Consider the following 22,603-nt stretch of genomic DNA (forward strand, 5'->3'; position numbering starts at 1 on the left):
GAGAGAGAGAGAGAGAGAGAGAGAGAGAGAGAGAAAACATTTACAGAAATCTTGAGCAGAGTACAGAGCGGGACCTGCTGAGAGAACCAGCATGGCAATAGAAATAAAAAAACTGAATTGATGCTTGTTTGTTCACCAACTAGCGTTTAACCTCTCTGTTTGCAGGCGTGTGTATATGTGTGTATATGTGTGTGTGTGTGTGTGTGTGTGTGTGTGTGTGTGTGTGTGTGTGTGTGTGTGTGTGTGTGTGTGTGTGTGTGTGTGTGTGTGTGTGTGTGTGTGTGTGACTGAGAGGGAGCGAGAGAAATGGTGGGTGAGTGTATAAAACTGCCATCATTAGGGCCAGGCCCTCTACATATGATGGATCACTCACCTAAGGCCAAACACTTAATTTCACTGAGCGAGAAAATAAATAAATTAAGCACCTACAAGAAAAGGATGGAGGGAAAGAAAAAGAGGAGATGGAAAGATGGATAGAGGAACAAAAAAATAATACTGAATTACCATCCGCTGTAAAATACTCAAACAGGAACTATTTATTTCAGCTCGTTGCCAAATGATCTTTTTAGAATTATACATTATTAACAGTTTCCACAAGATTTGGTTTGGTAAAACATAGAAGATCAGTGACATTTCAGAATGCAAAATTGCAGGAAAAATGCAAAAAGGAGTTAAGTGTGAACCTTTAAGGCCTTCCATACTTTAAACATTTAACATCTCTCAACATTTTCAATGCCAGAAGGACCTATGCAGTAAAGAATGTTAAATGAACCGATTAGCAGTTTCACTTCAGTTATTGCTCTTTATGCATTCATTTATTTATCTTAAATGTAGGTCTGTCAGATCAGCATTTTATTTATTGTGACATTGAGTTAAATTATTTCCTAATAATAATTAATCCCATAATTATTGTATAATAACAAACACCAAAACTGATCGTACGGTGGGAAGTTTTATGGCTAAAGCAGCAGTGCCAGGCTGTAAGGCTAGTTAAACTATGATATGCAGTGGGAGCGAGCAGGGCTTATTTGAATATGCCATACGTATTCCATGACAGGCAATCTGTCCCTAAATGGATGCCTGGGGGCAGCGCAGTCACCACAACCGTTTATGAGGGAGCGTGTGTTCGTATGTGGGTGGGTGAAAATGTGCGTGTGTGCACATACATACACAAGAGCATATCTGCACATCTGTGTTAGTGCACATGACCATGTGTGTGTGTGTGTGTGTGTGTGTGTGTATCTGTGTTTCCTACTCAGTGTGCAGCAGACACTTGGCATTTCCCCTGGTCTGCCCACTTTAATGATTTTATAGATATGAATGTATTTCTCTCCATAGATCATATTTCATAATAGTGCAGTGAATATATGTCTGTGTGTGCATGTGTGTGTGTTGAGGTGTGTGTGTGTGTGTGTGTGTGTGTGTGTGTGTGTGTGTGTGTGTGTGTGTGTGTGTGTGAGTTGAGGTGTGCGTGCACGTCTGAGTGTGCTGGTGGTAAATATGCAGGCTAACGATGCTTACAACGTTAACAACGCTTAGATATATTGTACCTTGTGATTTCTTTCCCAATAAAACTATACAGTTTATAAAGAACCTCACACCTATTTTGAAAAGCAATTATATTTTATATTTATATTTCTTTTTTACATTGAGCAGCACCAATCGGCATTTGTAAATCCTATCTTTGCGGCTAGTCTTGTGACGTTTAAACATGAGGTCCAACAAACACAATAATAGAAACAACTGAGGAGATTAGAGAAGAAAAAAGTCAGAAGACAATAGAGAACAGAATGTGTTAGAACGTATTAGATCAGGACAGAAAGGAGGTAATTTTGTGTTGGGGTGTGCATGTGTGCGTTTTGAGGACATGGCCCAGTCCTTTTATCAGTAGCCAGCTGGTTAACAGGCTCATGCATCACCATTTCAAACACTATTATGTACACACTGCACTCTGGCACCTTGTTATGAATGTGCATGTGTGTCTGCATGTGTGTATCTCTGTGCACACATTTAAATTCCCTCCTTCTGAAGCGTGCCTGCCATTGCTCTACTCAAAGTATCAGCTTGGCGGTAATAAATTGCCATAATCAAATCTCATTTCTGAAAAATACCTGTGGGAGCAACCAGACAAACAAGGACAGAAAAAAAACGAAAAGTGGGTCTTGCAAGAAGGAGTGTGAAAAATACAAGTGGCTGCTGCAGTTTGTTTTAATCAACTTGGCATTGGGTTAGAGAATTAAATACCAGCTTAGTCCTTGATGGCATGCATGTGCGCACACACAAACACACACACACACACACACACACACACACACACACAGTCACGCACGCACACAAAGAAACTCTTACAATCATACAATACATACAGTTGGGCAAAAACAAGCATACGTTTACACACGGTCACATCCAGACACTTCTTTTATAACTTTTACATATATAGATATATATATCTATATAAACATAAGCAGACGCTCTTACACACATTTACAAGTTCACATACGCATTCCAGCACTCACACGCACAACCGTGGGCCCTTGATAGCGAGGCTTAGCAATAACCGTGATGCATTGAGTTGAGGAGAGTTGGCCGGTTTTGCATTTCATACGAGCCTGCTCTTCAAAGACACACAGGGGAGAGAGTGAAACCATTTATCACAAAGAGAAGCACAACGACTGGAAGCACCCCCAGCAGAAAAGCCTGTTTATTTTGGCTGGCAAAACACTTGTGTGGATATGGATGTGTGCGTGTGTGTGTGTGTGTGTGTGTGTGTGTGTGTGTGTGTGTGTGTACATGCCTGGTTTGGTGTTTGCACCCAGTTTATCCACTTTTGCTTTCTTTGTGCACCCCAATGAGTAGCTCCGCCTATGTACTAATTAAGACTCCATTACTGGACAATTAAAAAGCACAAGTTCTCAACAAAGTACTTGGGGACATTTTGTATGAGAAACCATTTTAGGGAGCAGACATTTTGGAGTTGAGATGTTTGCTGCTTTGGTAACAAGGTCTGAAGAGATTGCTGATATTGCACTTAAATTTCCTTATCGTCATTGAACCATCACCTACAATGAGGCTGACGGGCTTGTATGGATGGCTTTTAGGGAGATGGCTTTGAACTTCCATGTGTGTTACACTGTCCTCAAAATGTTTCTTCCCAGCAGGTGGAAAGAAGCAGCTCTGACACACGAGTGTCTCTGAGAAACGCAGTGCTAAAGCATTACCATGAAATATGTCATAAAAATACAACCCATAAACACGTTTAAAAGCTTAGTTTCATCCAAAGTGTGTCTGTTTACCTGTGACATGGAGTTTACACTGACACAGTCCCGTGTCTTGGTTGCAACTGGGAACCCCTTCTGTTGAGTTGCTGATGATGCCAGTGTCACTGCAGTTACAGCGGGTGCAGCCATTTGGATTGGAGGCTTTTAGACCATACCAACCAGGCAAACAGTCCGCACACCGACGACCTGTCACTGCAACCTTACATTGACACTGACCTCCAACCTGGAGGTTAGAAACAGAGAGGAAGAGAGACAGCAAGCAAAGAGAAGAAGGCGAGGTTCTCAACTGGCTTGAAAACACTGAAATTGAAATTGCAAGGGTTACACTGGTCATCAACGATTTGCCGTTTGTGTGTACCTGGGCACACTCCACGCTGCTGTCGTCTGTTCCAGCTGTGTTACAGTTGCAAGGTTGACACAAATCAACTGAAGTGGTATCAGATTCTTCCAGCCTGAAAAACCCACTTCCACACAGCTCGCAGTTCTTACCTGAGACACATAAACAGGGTGAGACAGAGAGCAAAGACAGTCAAAGGACCAGGTGACAACCACACACAGATCGAGACAGATGTTCATGTCCAGGTTTCAACCTTATTCGTCTCAATGGGAAAGTGGTTTAGCAGCATCATGAAAATGTGACTGACACACATTTGACTTAGGCACAATATCGTCAACTGAGGGTTAACAAGGCCTATCTGACAAATTTGAGGTCTATGTCTCAAACGGCTTTAAAGTTAACAGGGTCTACCTGCATCACTCATTTATGCAGATTTTGTATATATTTGCTGAGTCAGTGAGATCTACAAAGCTCTATCTGCTGACAACCAATAGCATGGCGGGAAATGAATCACGTGATCATTTTAAGCACAGGAATAACTTATTCAAAACGTTTCGCTGCCAACTGTTTTATATGTATGTCATCTAGTAGATAGTAGTTCAAGTTAAGATCATTAGTAGTTTAGTAAAAAAGTCTTAAAAATTCAGATTTATTAGCAAATATAATTTTCACTTTTAAGTTTCCTGCCACGTGGAACTTGTGTAAACATTTTTAGAGCTTAAAATGAAGCTAAGTTGCATCAATTTTCGGGGGGGGGTGTCAGATAGACCCTTGGGACTTTGGTTTTCCAACAATTTCGGAACCACAAAGATCTATCTGCAAAATGAGTTTAGTTTCTACCCATAATACACTGAATTGGCCCAAATAGTCTTAACTTCACTACCTAGTGTGCAGCATGTGATGTGTCAACATTGGTTGGAATTGGTTTTATAGTGTCATATAGTTCATACACGTTATGAACTGTTGAATTTTCAAATGCGTTTTTCTCAAAACTCGTCAAAGTGCAGATAGACCTTGATAACCCTCAGTTGATGATATGCCAATACATGAGCAGAAGTAAAGACTTCATAACCACCCTCCAAATGACCACTGGCACCACTTCCAACCAATTTCATAATAGACAAAACCCCTAACCTTTTAATTCTCTCTATTACCGCTGAGAAGGACTAAGACAGTAAGGATTAAGGAATACATACATTATCTGTATGTATTGGAACTATGTATTACTGAATTGTGTTAACTGTATTATCTGTTTTAACATGAATTCCACTTACTTACTTACTACTACAGTTGTTACCGTCTCTCTTCACATCACTGACTACACATACTGAAATAACGCACTTATCAGCATAAAGACATTTTCTAGCTCAAAATTTTGAGATGATAGAAGTGACGTCTGAAGGCTGATGACATCTGGTCTGTATTTGTTTCAAAGTGCATCAACTTAAAGGTTGATTAAGAAACATACATTTTTTTATTAAATATTTATTCAGATCTTATCAAATGTTAAAATATAATTCTTATGTTGTTAAAACTCTACCCGTGGTGTTGTGCATGCAGTTGTCACAGACGCCTCCTCCTCCTCGATAGTGCTCATCTGGCTGGTCATCGCCTCCGACATCGTAACGACAGGAGAGGGCGTGGCCGTGACACTGACAGAGCCGGCAGTTCATAGGCTGGAGCTGGTCACCTGACCTGAAGGGCTTGTCATTGTAGAGGGACGCACACCGCTGGCACTGTTGAAAACAGTCACATACTGAATATAAATACATACACACATTTATTTATTTATACTATAATCTAACGTACTGTTTGGATATGCTGCCATACTTATTAAACAGTAATCAGATCTTTGTTATAATGCCAATAAATTCAATCAGCGATGCAAGTTTACATTAATATACAACATATACATTAAAGAGAATTACAGCCTTGGTAGTAAAAACAAAACAATCCATTGACAAGAGATTAGCAATGTATGCAACCATTTGTATTAAGCAAAGACATGTAACAAATGTTCATAAACTGGAAAACGGTCCCATGACAAGTGGCATGCTTGCTTATATAGAACAAAGACAGATAATGAGACAGACACAGTGAGGAAGAGAGAGACGGAAAAATCAGTGGCCCGTGTAAATCTAAATCTAAAGAGAAAGAAAATAATACCCATAACTGAATAGAAAACACATAGGCATTCATTCTCTACTATATAATAAAGAGCCAGTGCATTTACACACACACACACACACACACACACACACACACACACACACACACACACACACACACACACACACACACACACACACACACACACACACACAGCGTAGGGAAATCAGACTGCTAATGAGGAGTGACTTGCAACAGCCAGGGCTCTCACACAGGCGCACTTTCATGTCAAAATAAACATACCAAGGTGTGTGTTGGGGAGGAGAAAGGGAAAAAAGTGACATAAAAAATGCATTTTTCTGTAGCAGAGAGCAGCAGAGGCAAGAAGCAGCAAGTACAAGCCCTTTGATTTTGTTCAGCAGTCAGTACAAATTATGGTGGACAAGGGGGGCATCAAATGGCAGGATTAAAAATGTATTAAAAAACACAGGAGTTCCTCCCATGTGTGACACATGCAGACCTGCACTGGGCCCATTATGTATGACACACAGAGGAGGGGGGAAGGCAGGGGGAAGGGAGGGGGAGAGTGTGGATGGAAATAGGGGGAAAAGGCTCCTATTTTGTATACGAGAGAAAAGGGGGAGGAGGTAGGGGGGGAAATGCAGGAAACTGATGTGAACAGAAATGATGGGGAAAAAAATTCCTTTGTGTTTTAAAGATTAAGACTGGGGGGACAGAAAGACAAGAAACAGACAGAGAAAACGATCCACAAGTGTGTGAGCAAGAGATGAGGGGCGTAAAAAGAAGACAAAGAGAGAGATCAAAAATAAAATGAATGCTAGTACGTAAAGGAGACAAAAGGCCCCATGTGTACTGTAGCTACAACACACCACAAGGCTCAGGGCGAAACATATACAACCGCACAGAAACATATGCAACAGTTCTCACATGTGTTGCTGTTAAAGGTACCCTGTGGAGCTTTGTTTATATTCAGCGTGTTTCACCAAAGTGCATTTTGTGCATCTTTGGAGTCGTACAAATGTTTTGATTGTATTTTAGGCGTCGTAAAGCATTTGCAAGCTTGCAGTAGTCTTCTACACTGCCTCGCCTCGCCAGCGGCAGGAATGTGCATCACGTGTCACAAAGTCCTAACGAAAGTTTGTTTAATTCATCACTATATATTTATTAATGGAACGTATCCAACACCCTTCATGTGTACACTACATTAATACCAATACATTTGAGGTATTTGCCATGCAACTTAGTCCTTGTTTTTCTGATTCTAAATAATTGAGTCCTACCTTTCTAAATAGAGACAATATCTCAGAATTGTGTTGCTGCTGTGGCAAAACATGATTCCATTAATAAAACATTTTGAAAACAGTCTGGACTGTCTGCTTATTTACAAATAGTATTTAAAAGGACAAATACCCTTCCTCTCCACAGAATGAACAAGATCTGAAGAGTTTGCATATCTGTATATTTATGTGTGTGTGTGTGTGTGTGTGTGTGTGTGTGTGTGTGTGTGTCCAGAGCTCTGCTCCCTGTTGGGTGATTATTAACAGGATATAATGAAGCAGCAGGAGATTCTCAGGAGACATGATGGATGCACACACATACCAACTCACACAAACATAGGAGACAAAAAGAAAAGTAAAGACCTACACACACACACACACACACACACACACACACACACACACACACACACACACACACACACACACACACACACACACACACACACAGGAGAGTGCGTCTTGGGACATGTAATTCCACAGGCGTGCTGGGATGTTTGCATGTTACTGTTTGTTCTGTTTGTCTCCTGCTCGTCTGTCTGTCTTGCTGTTTGGCTGTAAATCTGTCTAATGAAATACCGACAGTAACTTCTTGCCTCCCCGTTTGTCCGTGCTGCTTCTGCCCATCTGTCTTTGTGGTTACCTGCATGTCTGTCTGCAGTTCCGTGCCCCAAAACGTTTCACATATCAAAGGCACTTTTCTTTCTGCACTTGGAAAAGAAAGCTCTCACTACATCTCACTCTTCGTCTCATCCGCTGGGGATGCGTTGAAGAGCAAGATGTAGCGAGTTCTCCTTTCCCATATCTCCCTCCCTTTTCATTCCTCTTTCGTCTCCTCTACCTCTGTGCCTCCTCGTTCTTCCCACCCTTCCTTCCTCTTCCATCTCCTCTCTTTCTGAAAAACAAATCACTCTGTACATCTCTCCGGGCTGCCCACCTCTCCCCTTCCCCCTGTCTCTGCCGTCCCCCAACTGCTTGTTCTCATAGCCACGGTGAGTATGTGAGCGGGAAATATTACCATACCAAATGAAAGGGAGAGGATTTTTTCTTCCTTCTCTTTTCATTCAACATTGCGTTACCTTCCCTCTCTCCCAGCCTGCTAATTAGTCGAGGGACTGGTGTTTGGGAGTTAAAAGAAAACGGCACACGTTCATTCTCTTCTTCGTACAAAAGGTTTTGATGGCGCTCCATCATCTGCACATAGTACCAGCAGCTGAAAAAGGACAGTGCATACTAAGGATCGGGTGTACATGGTTTTGATTTTGGTTTTATTCGACTTTCTGCAAATGGCCAGTCCTCTGTAACATCGTACTGTAGCTGAGAACATTACGACGCACAACGTTTTGCTGATGACAACACACCTCTGTCAGTCTTTATAGTCTGAGTCTTGACTCTTAAACATTTGTTACAAACATGCACCAATCTCACAACAGATTAAAACAGACTGACATGTGTTCTGAATTCTGTACATGTTCTAGTCCGTTTCTAAACGAGACTTTAGACTTCAGTCAAAATTAAACCACAAGAAAGCGAATGGGACAAGTCATTAAGGAGATTATAAATCAGTAGGTGTGAGCAGCATATAGTGCAAGTTATGTGGTTACGTGTTTATTTATACAATTACAAAGTTGTTCTATTCCTTGTACAGACCTAACCAAATATGTATTTGCAAGTCTGGTTCAATGCACATAAACATAAATGTGTGTTTATGTGCGGTGCGGTGGACGATGTGTCAGAGTAAAGGATAACATCTTATTTTCACTCTGAATGTTTCGATAAAACCTGCTGAGTGAGGAGTCTTCTCTAATGGATATGTGGACATTCAGATGGCCTGTCACTAGCATCTGTGTGTGTGTGTGTGTGTGTGTGTGTGTGTGTGTGTGTGTGTGTGTGTGTGTGTGTGTGTGTGTTAATCTGCTGGGGCAACTCATCTTATCCTAAATGCCATGACCAATTTCACGCTCTCACTGGAAAGGTCGTGCCACTGGTGTGTGTGTGTGTGTGTGTGTGTGTGTGTGTGTGTGTGTGTGTGTGTGTGTGTGTGAGTATGTTTGTATGTACATGCTGGTGTGTGTGTATCTGAAGTTAACCCGGTTAACCCCAGCGTAGGTGAAAATCTGCTGCTGAGGCAGACTTTAGCAACAGAGATTCTGGACAACGCTACTTAACGTCACTAGCCATCAATATCTATCACACACACACACACACACACACACACACACACACACACAGAAGGAAACGCAAAAAAAAAAAGACACACACACACAGAAGGAAACACAAAAACACACACACACACACACAATGTCCATTTCAGATTATATATTAAAATATATACAGCCCAAACAAACATTCTTGTGACAACTTGCATTAAAACACACACACACACACACACACACACACACACACACACACACACACACAATTTGTTCAGTGATGACAAGTTGAACACATGCTGATGTAACTAGCCCTCGTGCGTCAGGGTGTGGGCCATGAAACACTCAGGCTGTCTTACAGGACAGTTACTGTGGATTGTTTTTGCATTTGATTTCTGTACCACTAATATCGGACAACATTGAATCCCCAAAAAATCCTATCCTGAACCGTCATATGACGGAGACATTGTACAACATAAAATACAGCGTGTGACGTGATGTACAATATAATATATGATATAGCTTTCAGACATGAATGAATCCATCAGCTGTGGAAAGACGTCCAGAGACGGAGTGACAGAATGAGAGATCAACTCCGACACAGAGTGCACAGAAGAAAGAATCAAAAGAAAGAGTGAGAAAGTGGGAGAGAGTGTGTGCGTGCGTTTGTGTGCACGTGTGTTTAAGTATGTGTGAGAGAGTTTAAGTGTGTGTCTTCCAAGGCCCCCGTTGATCATCTTGACACATGTCTGAGCATTTCTGTCACTTTAATGTCACTGTGGAAATTCTGCAGATTAGTACAACATCCGTCATGGTGCTGGGCCGATCCAAGTCAACAGAACGCATGCAATATTAAACGCTAATATTCCCCACAGCCTTTTATGCTCCAAATATTACAGAGACAGAAGAAAGGTCCTGAATATTCACTAAGAGAGATGACATGGACAGGTTTGGGAGAAATGTGCACACAGGGACACACACGTGCACGCGCAGAGATGATCACACAAAAAGGACACATACGTGCATTGCACACACTCCTTCACACACAAATGTCTTTCACAGAAGCATAGCTCTTGTAGAATCATTTACATAAAACACACACACACACACAAAAGTATCCATATTTCTTATTTCCATTGCATCTCTCTAACACAAAAGAAATACTGTACGTATGAGTGAGAAGAAAAGAAACAGATTGGGGGGATGGAAAGACATGAGACGGAAAGAAAAATGGAGGAAAGAGGGATGAAACATGAGAAACAGAGTCAAACGGGAATGAATTAAATACTTAGAAAGCGAGGCAATAAAGAGTGCGGGGGAGGAGAGAAAACGGCTGAGTGAAATGAAGCGAAAGACAAACAGAGAAAGAAAGAGAGCTGATTAGAGATGCATGCTGAGGGAATGTCATTGTTCTAGTCGATTTGAGACATTATTTAAACTGAGACCCGGGAGAGATAGACAGAGTACGAGGAGAGAGAGAGAGAGAGAGAGAGAGAGAGAGAGAGAGAGAGAGAGAGAGTGATCGACAAAGAGAAGTGGATGGAGGTGCGACAGGGTCCTAGAGAGAGGAAAGAGAAAAGGGATGAATAAAAAGAGAAATAGAGAGGGAGAGAGGGAGAGAGGGAGAGGGACAGGAAGATATTTTCTTCTGCATTAGTCTGGAAGATGGCATAAACCTGACAATGTTTAATTTATTTGTGTGCGTGTGCGTGTGTGTAGAAACACCTTCTATGACAACTTTTATTTTTAGTCTGGAGTTCATATAAGAAAAAAACTATTACATGGAAGGCTGTGCGTAGGAGGGTGCTTGTTATTTGAGTTGTACGCAAGACAAGCAATTGAACAGCTGCTGGTTGACAGCTGTACTTCTCCACTGATGTCCTCTGACACACACACACACACACACACACACACACACACACACACACACACACACACACACACACACACACACACACACACACACACACAGGTGTATGAATGATACATAAGTAGTGAATAATGCAGGCTGTCCTGTGCTACAGCGAGGTGGAGCAGTCATACTGAACTTTTCACTGCTGACCGACTACCGGCTTTGTTGGGGTGATGGCTACTATTTTCTGGCAAGTTGAATCAGCTTCGCTGCAAGTAAAGGTCTAGTCCTGATGCGGTCCCGATGTGGTGGTTAGCATCAAACTTGAAATCAAATTGTAAGCCAACATCCTGCAGCGTATTAGTGTGTGAGTACTCGCTATGGGATAATACTTTTGGTTTAACTGGAGGTGCCACAAGATTAAAGAGGTAACTGTGACGGATGCTTTTGACTAGTAATTGACTCAAATCATGATATTCTAGCCCCACTATGAATCCTTATGCACTAACAGCTGGTTGATCAAACTCAATCCGAGGCTTTTATTTCTCCAACTCAATCATTTTGTGAACTCAAGAAACAAACTACATTTAAATGAATAGTTAGCATTCAGACAGCACCGTTACAGTGTTTTCAGGTTTAAATTCCCCACAAAGTGAAGACTATTAGATTAAAGTTTTAGATTAGAGAAGTGACAAACTGTAAATCTAATTGAAAATGTCTGAGACGTCACATATGCAGTTATCATAAATCACACAACCCTTACAGGAGTCCTGTGCCAACAAGGCTGATGTCAGCTGTCAGTTATTTACAACTTTGACGGCATATAGTTTATTGCCTGATTTAGCAGTCTGACCGCACTGATAGCTGTCCATTAACCAAAACGTCACGTGCAAAGCAGAACCGCCGGGCACTGCGAGTATACAGCATGTGTCCAAAAGCATAACAGCAGTTAAATTCACAATTTCTCAGCAAGGACAAATACAACCCAAGAATAGACAAGAAGGAAGAAGGAAAACATATTTTACAAGGAAGAGGTTTTAATAAAGACCATAAGTAGAATGAGTAGAATGATCGAACACTGATATTGATAATTGGGAATGAAAGTCCCCAGAGAAAGTAAACCAGTGTAATACACACATGTATGGGATTAAATGGGGTGAACTTGTATGTGGCAACATGACCCTCTAATAACCTTACACCATCTGCTATATGAAACCCTAACCTACAGGCTGTGTGAGGTCCAACACCACAGTTACAAATGAGGTTAACAATTCAAATTAGTTTCACAAGTTCTTGTGATCAGGCTTGTTACTCACAGTGTTTCCCTCCGTGTGGCTCTCAGGCAGACACAGACAGCGGTAGGGCGTCACACTGGTATCACAGTGGTCTGCATGGCCGTGACACTCACATCTGGCCAGATGACAGAGAGAAGGAGGGAAAGGTTAACATACTGGGAGGACCTCAAAACTGGATTGTACACATTTGATCATTAAATGGAACATTTCTGATGCAATGCAACAACGACAAAGGTAGACAGCAAACAACAAGATAAAAGCTTCTTCTTGTTCACAGTTTCTGTTGCCACCTCCTCCGTCTCTCCATGGAACTGCAGCAGTGCCATTAAGAAGTTCCCATTCAACATTTATAAATGCCATCCTGAGAATGATCAGAGCAACATAACAGGTAGCAGACAGCCCTTTCTCTCTCACGCACACACACACATTCCTACATGACCAACAGTGGACTATAGTGATTAATTAAAACGAAAATAAATCATCTTAATGCTAATCCACTGTCTTCTTGGTAGCCCTTCATTTTAACACTGTGTGAAGCTTGAAACTATACATCCACTAAAGTTGAGCCTTTATATTTTTTTTTGCAAAGAGTTAATAAAAAAATAAGTTAAAGGAGACTTGTATCTTCAGTATGTAGCCTGGTAAATAGCCGCCCTATAGTCTGAAAGCCTGCCTGGGGACGCAAGCCTCTCACACTATGGAGGAATGCAGAGGTCCACTGTTGGATAGGTACGCAAGTACACACACACACACACACACACACGCACGCGGGCGAACGCACACGCACTTTGCAGGAGAGTCATTTAATTATTCATTCAGCTATTCAGTTGCTTTTCCCCTTTCATTCTTCCCTCTGTGTATCCGTTCACCTCTTGTTCTCGTTATACCACTTTCTGTTACAAGCTGGATAGATGAATCATTTGTGAAGCATTTAAGCAGTTAAGATTTTCTCTATTTAAAATCAAATTAAAATTCTTTTTGTGCAATATTTCTTATTTGTGGCAGTCTACAAGTCTTCGCGTCACTGCCTTTGAGATCTAACAATGACATAATCAGAGTGAAACCAAAAATAAATGACAAGTAAATTGCTACATTTTAATCTATCCAGCCCATATACCAAAACAATTTTCAAGACTATTAATCTGGTAAAATGGCGTAAAAAAAAAAAGAAAGAGAGAAGATCAGCGCCAACAAAAACTCCCATTTAGTGAATATAAAAGTAAGGTGGTAAGGAAAAGTCTCTCTGCCAAAATGATAGTTAACAATGGCTTTCCTTTTACAGATGAAAAACATGCCACGATGAAATTGAACCGAGGAGGGATGCAGTTTTTCTTGGACAAACGCTGCTCATGAGTGCAGACGTGCACAACAGACACACATACTCAGGTTATGAGTGAACCCCTCTCTTGCCAACTGTTTACATGCTTTATAAAGATAGAAGAGAGACGAGATAGAGAGATGGAAGAAGAATGAAAGAGAGGAGGGAGACGGGGGTGGGATGAAGAATGCACAGATGAGATTTCAGCAGCTCTAAATCTCTGTTTCTGCTACTTCACTGTAACAAGCTACTAATTAAAACAGCTTAGAGGGAGGGGGAGGGAGAGAAAGAGTTAGAGATGATTGCCTCCCGCATAATCCCATAATTACCACAGTCATAAAAACAGTCACTCTGTCAGTCTAATGAAGAGATGTGTTCACAAGCACTCTCAGAAAGCTCTGTTGATGCTCAACAGTCTGTATCAAAATATTTTTCTAGATGTCGAACTGCTGTGCTCACACATTTTTAACAAATCAAAACTGAAAAGATCTTCAAGTGTTTCTTTCAACCAATTATGCCACTTAAATACAAATCTGACAAGTGACAGTACTGACTGTTAACTAACACAATTAGAATGATGCTACACATGGTGGTTCCTACATTAATTAGTGAAATCGTAAACACTTGTTATGCAAGAAAATCAGCTTATAAACATCAGAAACAAACCTGCTTTTTAAGATATAAAAGCGTCATTTAGATATATTTGAGGTATGATGATTCCACATACTTACATATCTAGATGAAATAATGTATCAAGACTGCAGTTTAAACACCATCAACACGTTTCAGAAACAAACAAGATACTTTAAGTGGGATACATATTTGTAACTCCTCACCTGCCACTGATGGTGATCTCATTGATGGCATAGTATCTGTGTCGCTGGTTCACCCTGGCTGCTCTGCTGTGGGATTGTCCACGCAGGTACATCCTGACCTGGGTGGCATGTACCATCTTCTGCAGGGCAGGACTGTTGTAGAAGTCATTGTACCCCGGCCTCAGGTTTGGCTCCGGGGTCAGCAGGCTGAATATGATGTTACCTCCTGAGAAGGGATCATCGCTGAAACACAGGAAACATCGACACACATCTAGGTATATGTCACAACTAAGGAAAACTCATCTAAAAAGGGATTTTAGACTTTTTACAAGACTTTTTTTATGTTATAGTGGTGATGGTCTAGTGGTCTAGTGGTGCTTCCAAATACAACACCAGAAGGTTGTGAGTTCAACACCAGGGCTGACACCTTTGAGCCCCTGAGCAAGGCACTAAACCCTGAGCTGCTCCAGGGAGACTGTCATTGCAAACAAATCTACTATTATTTTGTCTGGCCCTCTACAGATATTCTCCGCAGCAGCCTCCTTCTCTTTGTCTTCAGGTAATGCTGAAAGACTAGATCAGGCCATCTCTCTTGTGCATGTGTGTGTGTGTGTGTGTGTGTGTGTGTGTGTGTGTGTGTGTGTGTGTGTGTGTGAGTAGAGTACACACTATCACACATATTGTTGCAAACATAACGTATGTGCGTATACGTGTGTCCACATAAGTCGCTGGTCCTGTGTGTCTGTTTAGAGTTTGATAGATAAGGTGATAAAACTGATAAACAGGCACTTACCACCTCCGCTAACCAATGTGCTGGGACGTCCCTACAGTTTAAATGATTGCCCTGAACTGAACACCAAACAAATGGCTGCAACAACTCTTATTTATTTATTCTGAATTTCAAATTGTTGTTGAAAAAGTTTCCAAATATACACAACTGCTCCCCCCTTGGTGTTTTCTGTGATATGCAATTGACAGGTCATTAATAAGCTAGTTAGGCTTGACAGAATGGCTGGTTGGAAACCTCTGTATAGTAACAGTGCAAAGAACATTACAGAAGAAGCATGTCAACGTAGAATAACCTGGACCAAAAAAGATCCAAGCAACTTATTCCTACAATAACCAAAAAGAAAGTATATATATATATATATATATATATATATATATATATATATATATATATATATATATATATGCTGCAGACCTGTACATTTCAGCCAGAACCCAAAGCACAAACCAAAATCCTGTCAAGCGCTTGTGAATTGACAGCAATACTACAGTTGTAATTGCTGAATGTACTCTACAGCAGGAGCATCACTCAGACTTGTATCTAAATGCAGAATGTTCCTTTTTATTGCTCTAGGCAATGCTGTTCATCTCACAAACATACCTGTTTACTTGTTTATCTGTACATGTAGATAAGATGCAAAAGGATCACTAACAACACTCCTGGATCGGTACTGTAATTGACTGGTCTGGAAACACCTGAAATGAACGAGGCGTGCTTGAATTTATCTTGCCAGACACTCCAGCGGCCTCAGAGGAGGCAATGTCTCTTGCGGGATTAAATAAATCTTGCAAGATAAAAAAAACATAAATCTTGGCAAGATCAAAGACAGTGCTCTTTTTGATATAATTATCAACCACTGATGTCACAGAGTGTGTTATTATGCTGCCAATGTGAGGTTCAATTGCACTCATGCCAATTTGACTAATATGTATAACGGTGCCAGGAAAGGTTGTATCTGATATCATTTGTCAGTCAAGTGAAAAATAAGCAATGACTGCATAGACTGTGATCCATTCATACCTGTTCTATCTAGTGCCAACCAAAGCTTTGATACAAGCAGCTATGCCAAGATTTAGTGTGTGAGATTGTGTGTGTATGTTAAGATTATGTTCCAAGGCCAGTTCTCCATCTAGTGCCAATCTAGAGCCTGTTACCGGTCATGTGCCAAGGCAGCACTGTAGGTGGTTAGCTTTATAAAACTAGTCATTGTGAGAGTGCCAGAGTGTGTGTGTGTGTGTGTGTGTGTGTGTGTGTGTGTGTGTGTGTGTGTGTGTGTGTGTACTGTTAAAGTGTGCAACGGGTATGTGTCTGATGTCCTTTGATTTTCTTTTGACTTATGTTTTGTGTCCGTGTATACATTTCTGTGTATATGTGCGAGTGTGTGTTCATGTACTTCTTTATTTTAGTCTTGCCAGTAATTTCTGTGTAATCTCCTCTGCCTTAAAGAGGCCATGACCACCCAGCAGCATACGGCGAGAACATGCAGTTCTGCTCTGGGGAGAATGCCTAAAACAGAATAACAGACTATTTGAGGAGTTTGTTTTCAGTTTATTTGTATTCAGATGGTTCAAGGCAGTTTCAAATGCGATGATGTGTTCAAATGTGCTGAGCATCCTGCAAGTCACTGTGTTAGCGCTCCCTGATGACTACAGGATTTGTGATATGTTACAAGTATAATGTGCTATTATCCAATTGTTCAAAAATGTACATGGTCACAAAGGATCATTCACCTCATTATTAAGTGTAAGATGTATAAGAGTATATTCATCTCAATTAATCAGTATTCATATTAGTGCTATAACATATCAGAAGATAAGAAAAACATTTTGAGCTTATTTTATCAAATTGAGTGAACTGTAAACTGAAATATATGTACAGAATATACTTTTTCTTCTTCTCTTTTTACAGTCAGGTCAATAATACAGACTATTTTCCACAGCCACTCTCCCACTCACACATGGTACCTACCTGTGCAGCTGCAGACAGTTGACTGAGTCTGGTCTCAGTAAAGCCCCGTTGTTCTGCATTTCAAACACACTGCAGTTTCTGGCCATATATTGCCAGTCTAACCAGGGCTGTTCTGTGGCGCTGCCACTCTCAACTTCTGTGAGGTCAAGCCTCCGTCTTTGGATCAGAACTGACTCAGGTAAGAGTCCGCCAAACTGTACTATAACGTAGAACACCTGGAGGACAGGGGGGTAAAGTTGAATAGAACAATGTACTGCTATAACAACAGGCATGCTATAAATCCTACCGTGGTGGTGTTGAGTTTCTGTTGACACTGTGTCAGACATATTTATTCACCTCTATGGTAATTTACAGTAATATAGTAATAGAGTTTATTGTTTTGCATCACATTATATTATTACCTGGTAATAATTTGTAATGTTATGGACAAAACATAAAAACATATTGGTCAGTTACAGTGCGTTGATACAAATAGCATTTTAATAAAAGGTCTTATGCAGTCTTAGTGTTGTTCAAATGGTAAAAAATTAAATATGTTGCACATAAGTCATTATTTATGTTTCAGTATAGACAAACCAAAAGTATAATTAAGGGTTTTAGTTGAAAACAGACAGCCATCACAACACATAGACACATATTCTCTCTCTCACACACACACACACACACACACACACACACACACACACACACACACACACACACACACACACACACACACACACACACACACACACACACACACAGTGTGCGTATCTGTGTGTAGGTGTTGGTATGTGTGTTAAGCGTTATCTGCCCCACTACAGTGTGGGCTGGGACACTGGGTTACACAGCAGGGAGCGCATTAAGCCACCATCACTGCGCAAACCCCCACACACACACTAACACACACAACCCGAACTTCAGAAAGTGTCTTTTATCTGGGGACTTGAGTTGAGCTACCGCGTCAGGACAGCTCCCAAAATCCTGCCCACACTCACATACACACTTCAGAGAGAAGAGGGACGAGTCTTTTGACAGCCTCAGTGTCGACAACGCCCAAATCCAGCAATATCTCTCTCTCCCTCTGCCCCCCGTCTGTCTCTCACTGCAGTGCTTAGAAAAAGGATGAAACTACTGTCCACTGCACATACAGGTGCAAGCAGATAGATACTGTACAGCGTTTGTATTGTAGCACTTCAACTGTACACTCCACAATGATGGACTTCAGTTGACTGTCCAACCCACAGTAGCTAACACTGAACGAGCAGGTACGGAGGCTGATACACTATTTAAAAAGACACAATGATCTAGAATAACCCTCAATCTGACTGGGTCAACGCCGACATGGGCTCGTGTGTGTGTGTGTGTGTGTGTGTGTGTGTGTGTATCTAATTACCTGGTATTGTCCATTCACCAAATCCACGGTAAGAGTGACTCCTTCATCCAGTTCCTGTGCAGTCATGATCTTAGAAAGCCATGTGGTGCCCATGTCCTGATCATTGATATAACTGAGTGGATGGGCATTAAGGTTGAGTCTTAAGACTCTGTCATTGGTGGTGTCCTCAACACCGTTGGGAATGCAGTATCTGTTAACAGTGAAGAATTAAGTTATTTTAGATGTTTAACGGGTGTCCCTCTTTCTGAACAGTAATCTAACACTAAAGGGTGAAGCTTTAGACATTGAGAAAAAACTAAAGGCAGGTTCATCAACATACAACAATTTGTATACTACTGTAATGTTTAAATATACAGTCCACTAGTATACACACATAAGAAGTTGTGATACTGTACCTCTCAACTAAAGGGTGCACTCTGGGGTGACTGGGAGGACAGCGACACTCTGACTGGGCGTGGAGCTCGGGCAGGACACCCGAGTACACCTCCACTATTTCCCTGTGAAAACAAGAAACAGCTGACTATCAAACTATAATACAGCACTGAAGCTAAATACAATCCTATGCAGAGTAAACTGGGATGAGTCATTTAAGCAGTTTTTGTTAAATTGTTGGCAATTGAAACACCAAAAGAAAAAAACCCCAGCAAAGATTCCCAAAATGTAAGGTAACGACTCTTCATACAGTCTAAACTCTGCAGTGACCAAACAAGGCTTTTTAATAACATAAATGTTGAGATACAATTTTAAGGCACCTGTTGACGAGCCTTTGACTGAACATTTAGTACAAAGTGGAAAATCAAAGGCATAATTTGAAAACTCAATCTTTCATTTTGTCTTGTCCCAATCTTGATGAGAGAAACTTGTAAGCTCCAAGTCCTCGCTGTGTGCCGTACATCACTGCTAAGCAAAACACTAATTGCCTTGTATTGAATTCTCAGGAAAATCCTCTGGAAGCAGTATGGATCTTGAGATGCAACGATTAGCCTTCCCCTTCTTTCCTCAAACCATCTTTCCCTTTAGCGCTCCATACGGCTCCTCTTCCCTTGTTGCTTTAATCTATAATGTATCTCTGTCAATGTCTCCTCATTTCTATCCCTTCCTCCCTTTATTCAATCCACCTAGAGCTACCACTTCTCCTTTTCCTATGTCAATCACGGTTCCCTTCCTTTCCTTCTTACCTATTCTTTCACAACACCTCATTTCCTTTGGTCCTTCTTTGATTCATCCCTCTTTGTCTCCCCATAGCTGCGCATTACCTGTCTCTCTGCCTTACTCTATCCAACTCACCTGTTGGTCAGAGTGGCAGGATAAAATCTAAAGTCCTGCATCCACCCAATGAACTGATTAGACCCTGGAGAGATGAAAAGAGAGGAGAAAAGAACATAAAGAAGGTGTTAATGGGTTTGTACTGAAGGCAGTGAGTGAGAGGATTTCACAGTGTTTAGTAGATTATCTTATCAGTTTCTTAATAGCAGCTAAGTGAGGCTGCCCACAGCTGCTTATAATTGCCAAGTTCATGATACAAAGCCAAACAGGATCAGCCACAGTCTACATTTGCTTCCACCAGAGAGCAGAAGGGCTTATAAGGACACATTCATGAGCATGATTTGAAGCCAGGGCCAAAACATGCATCTCTCAGGATGACCAAATATTACCCAAACCCTGTGATTCACAGGGTTTACTCATGAGTGTTTCCTCTGTCAAACTGAACCTGTAGATTCTTCACTGTAGAAGATCCTTAATTCTAAACCTGTATCTGGACATTTTAAAACCTATTTTCTAAACTGTAAAAGTAGATAATCAGGAGGACTTAGCTGCGAATAACTAATATTTATTATTATTGATTAATCTGCCAACTGTTGATTCATCAGAAAATGGAAAATAATGCCCATCACAAGTTTCCAGACACCAACATGGCATTTTCAAAATACTTGTGTTGTCTGAACAACAGTGCTAAACCCAAAAGTATTTAGTTTACTATCATATAAAACAACGCAAAGTAGGAAATCTCCACATTTGAGAGACTGAAACAAGCAAGCGGCCATTTTCCTTTTGAACAATCAAAACTGTTACAGGTGTCTACTATCTAATTAATCCCTTTTTTCCATCAATAATAGAGGTATAAGTTGGTCAATGAAAAAACAGGAGGAGAGAACTCTGACAAAGCTGTCGGCAGATGTCGAGAACAAAGGATCTGCAAAGAGGTAAATGCAAAGATGATGCCACATATAGATGAAACATGCCAAGATACCAAAGACTCAAGCAAACATACTCTGGAATATATCAAACATATGGGCACAATGTCCAGAAACACATGTGGGTATTGGACTGCACACAAGAAACACCATCAAACACATAAATGAACACAGAAAAGCCCCCAACTCGTCTCCACACACAACCACACATACGTGACAATGTTGGCACAAGAGACCCACAGACGAGGATGCTGGTCCAAAGAGAGCCGGGGTCTTTTAGCGTCCAACAAACTTCTGTCTAGTTTGACAACAATTCTTAGAAGACGGATAACGTCTCTGAGCATCGACAGAACCCCTGCCATGTCTAGCTTTGAAAGTGTGTGTGTGTGTGTGTGTGTGTGTGTGTGTGTGTGTGTGTGTGTGTGTGTGCGTTAGAGGCTTTACTGTGTGTATTCCAAAAAAAAAACTATCCTTACTTTAGAGAAAGCATGTGTATGAGTGTGTGTGCATTAGTGTGTGTATATGCATTTGAGAGAGGCTTTGCCATGTTTGGCTCAACTACAATGTGAGTGTGTGTGTGTCTTAGAGGGGTGTATGTGTGTGTAAAACAGAGAGAGAGTGTTATGGGATGTAAGTGTGTTCGAACAGTGTGTGGTTGTGCAGCCTTAGGCTTTGGCTCAGGATTTCTTTAGCGTGTGGAAATGGGATTATGCCTTCCTGTGAAAAGCACTCTCCCTATTGTTACTGGGATGATGCAAGGTATAAGCCTTATTCTCTCTTCTCTGTGTAGGTATCTGTCTTCTCTCTCTGTGTTTTACTTTCTGTCATCCGTCGCTCTCATTTTCCTCTTCTGTGTGTTTGTGTTGTTAGAACAGATGACAGTTAATACAGGCAACTAGGAGCTGTGTGGGATTTGTGTCTCGTTGTTTCTCTCTGTCCTTCACTGCTGAGACCCAGGGACACTGGCGGTAACAGCAACAGCAAACTGATGGTTTGAAATGCATTTAGCGCTTCAAAATACAAAGACAACAATGGAGCAACTGGTGTATCTGTTTACAGTGCAACCTAACAAACTCACATTGTTTCAGTGGCCTTCGCTTATCGTGCCATGAGCAACAGCAATCTAATTTCATGCTGCACATTGTCAATACAACAAGAGTTGTTGTCACTGAGAAGTTGCCTGAAACTCTTGTTTTTTTCTTGTGTCATTACTCGCTATTTATAATAAAGCCAACCAGTGCTTTTTGTGTGAAGCAGCAGCATTAGGTAATGTTAGGGTAAGGTTTGCATTAGCTGTAAATTAAATCAGCTCAGGAGAGACATCATGAGAATTACTAGCAGTACTGCTGGATTACATGCTGCATTGTTTCCTGAGAATCTCAGGCGTGTGAAAGGCAATTTGAATCCTGCATTGAAGTAGCGGACTCAAAGTTCAAATGATTACATAAAGAGTTTATTACAGAATGTAAATACACAGAATAGCTATTGCTCTTAGAAGTAACTAATCATCTGTTATTACTCTTTTGGATACAACTGATCATACTATTCTTATCGGCCTACTTTAAAAATGTGGTTGACATTTAAAGATTTGCTCTTGACAACTTCTCGCTGTACTTATCAGACACATAGTTTTCAGTTAACAGGGTCCCCTCTAAAAACAGACATAGCTGTTAATCAATACACCTGATCAGCATTCGCATAATCAATCCACTGATCAGAATTCTAGACACAGACCAAAGGTTCAACCACACACACACCACACACACACACACACTCCCTCTCCCTCGAGCCAATCACTTGCATTGATCACGACCACTGAT

General features: G+C 41.0%; 1 protein-coding gene across 1 annotated transcript in view; it reads right to left on the bottom strand.

The window, feature by feature from the left end:
• ush2a (Usher syndrome 2A (autosomal recessive, mild)) overlaps window positions 1-22,603 on the bottom strand; it is a 159,738-nt gene that overhangs the window by 118,210 nt on the left and 18,925 nt on the right. The window contains 9 exon segments of the mRNA XM_029426054.1: window positions 3,294-3,501; window positions 3,637-3,762; window positions 5,151-5,351; window positions 12,344-12,437; window positions 14,477-14,698; window positions 17,214-17,428; window positions 18,589-18,778; window positions 18,984-19,085; window positions 19,876-19,939. Of these exon segments, the coding sequence (XP_029281914.1) occupies window positions 3,294-3,501; window positions 3,637-3,762; window positions 5,151-5,351; window positions 12,344-12,437; window positions 14,477-14,698; window positions 17,214-17,428; window positions 18,589-18,778; window positions 18,984-19,085; window positions 19,876-19,939 (1,422 nt within the window).

The sequence above is a fragment of the Cottoperca gobio genome, chromosome 3 (genome assembly GCF_900634415.1).
Source record: "Cottoperca gobio chromosome 3, fCotGob3.1, whole genome shotgun sequence".
Lineage (NCBI taxonomy): Eukaryota > Metazoa > Chordata > Actinopteri > Perciformes > Bovichtidae > Cottoperca > Cottoperca gobio.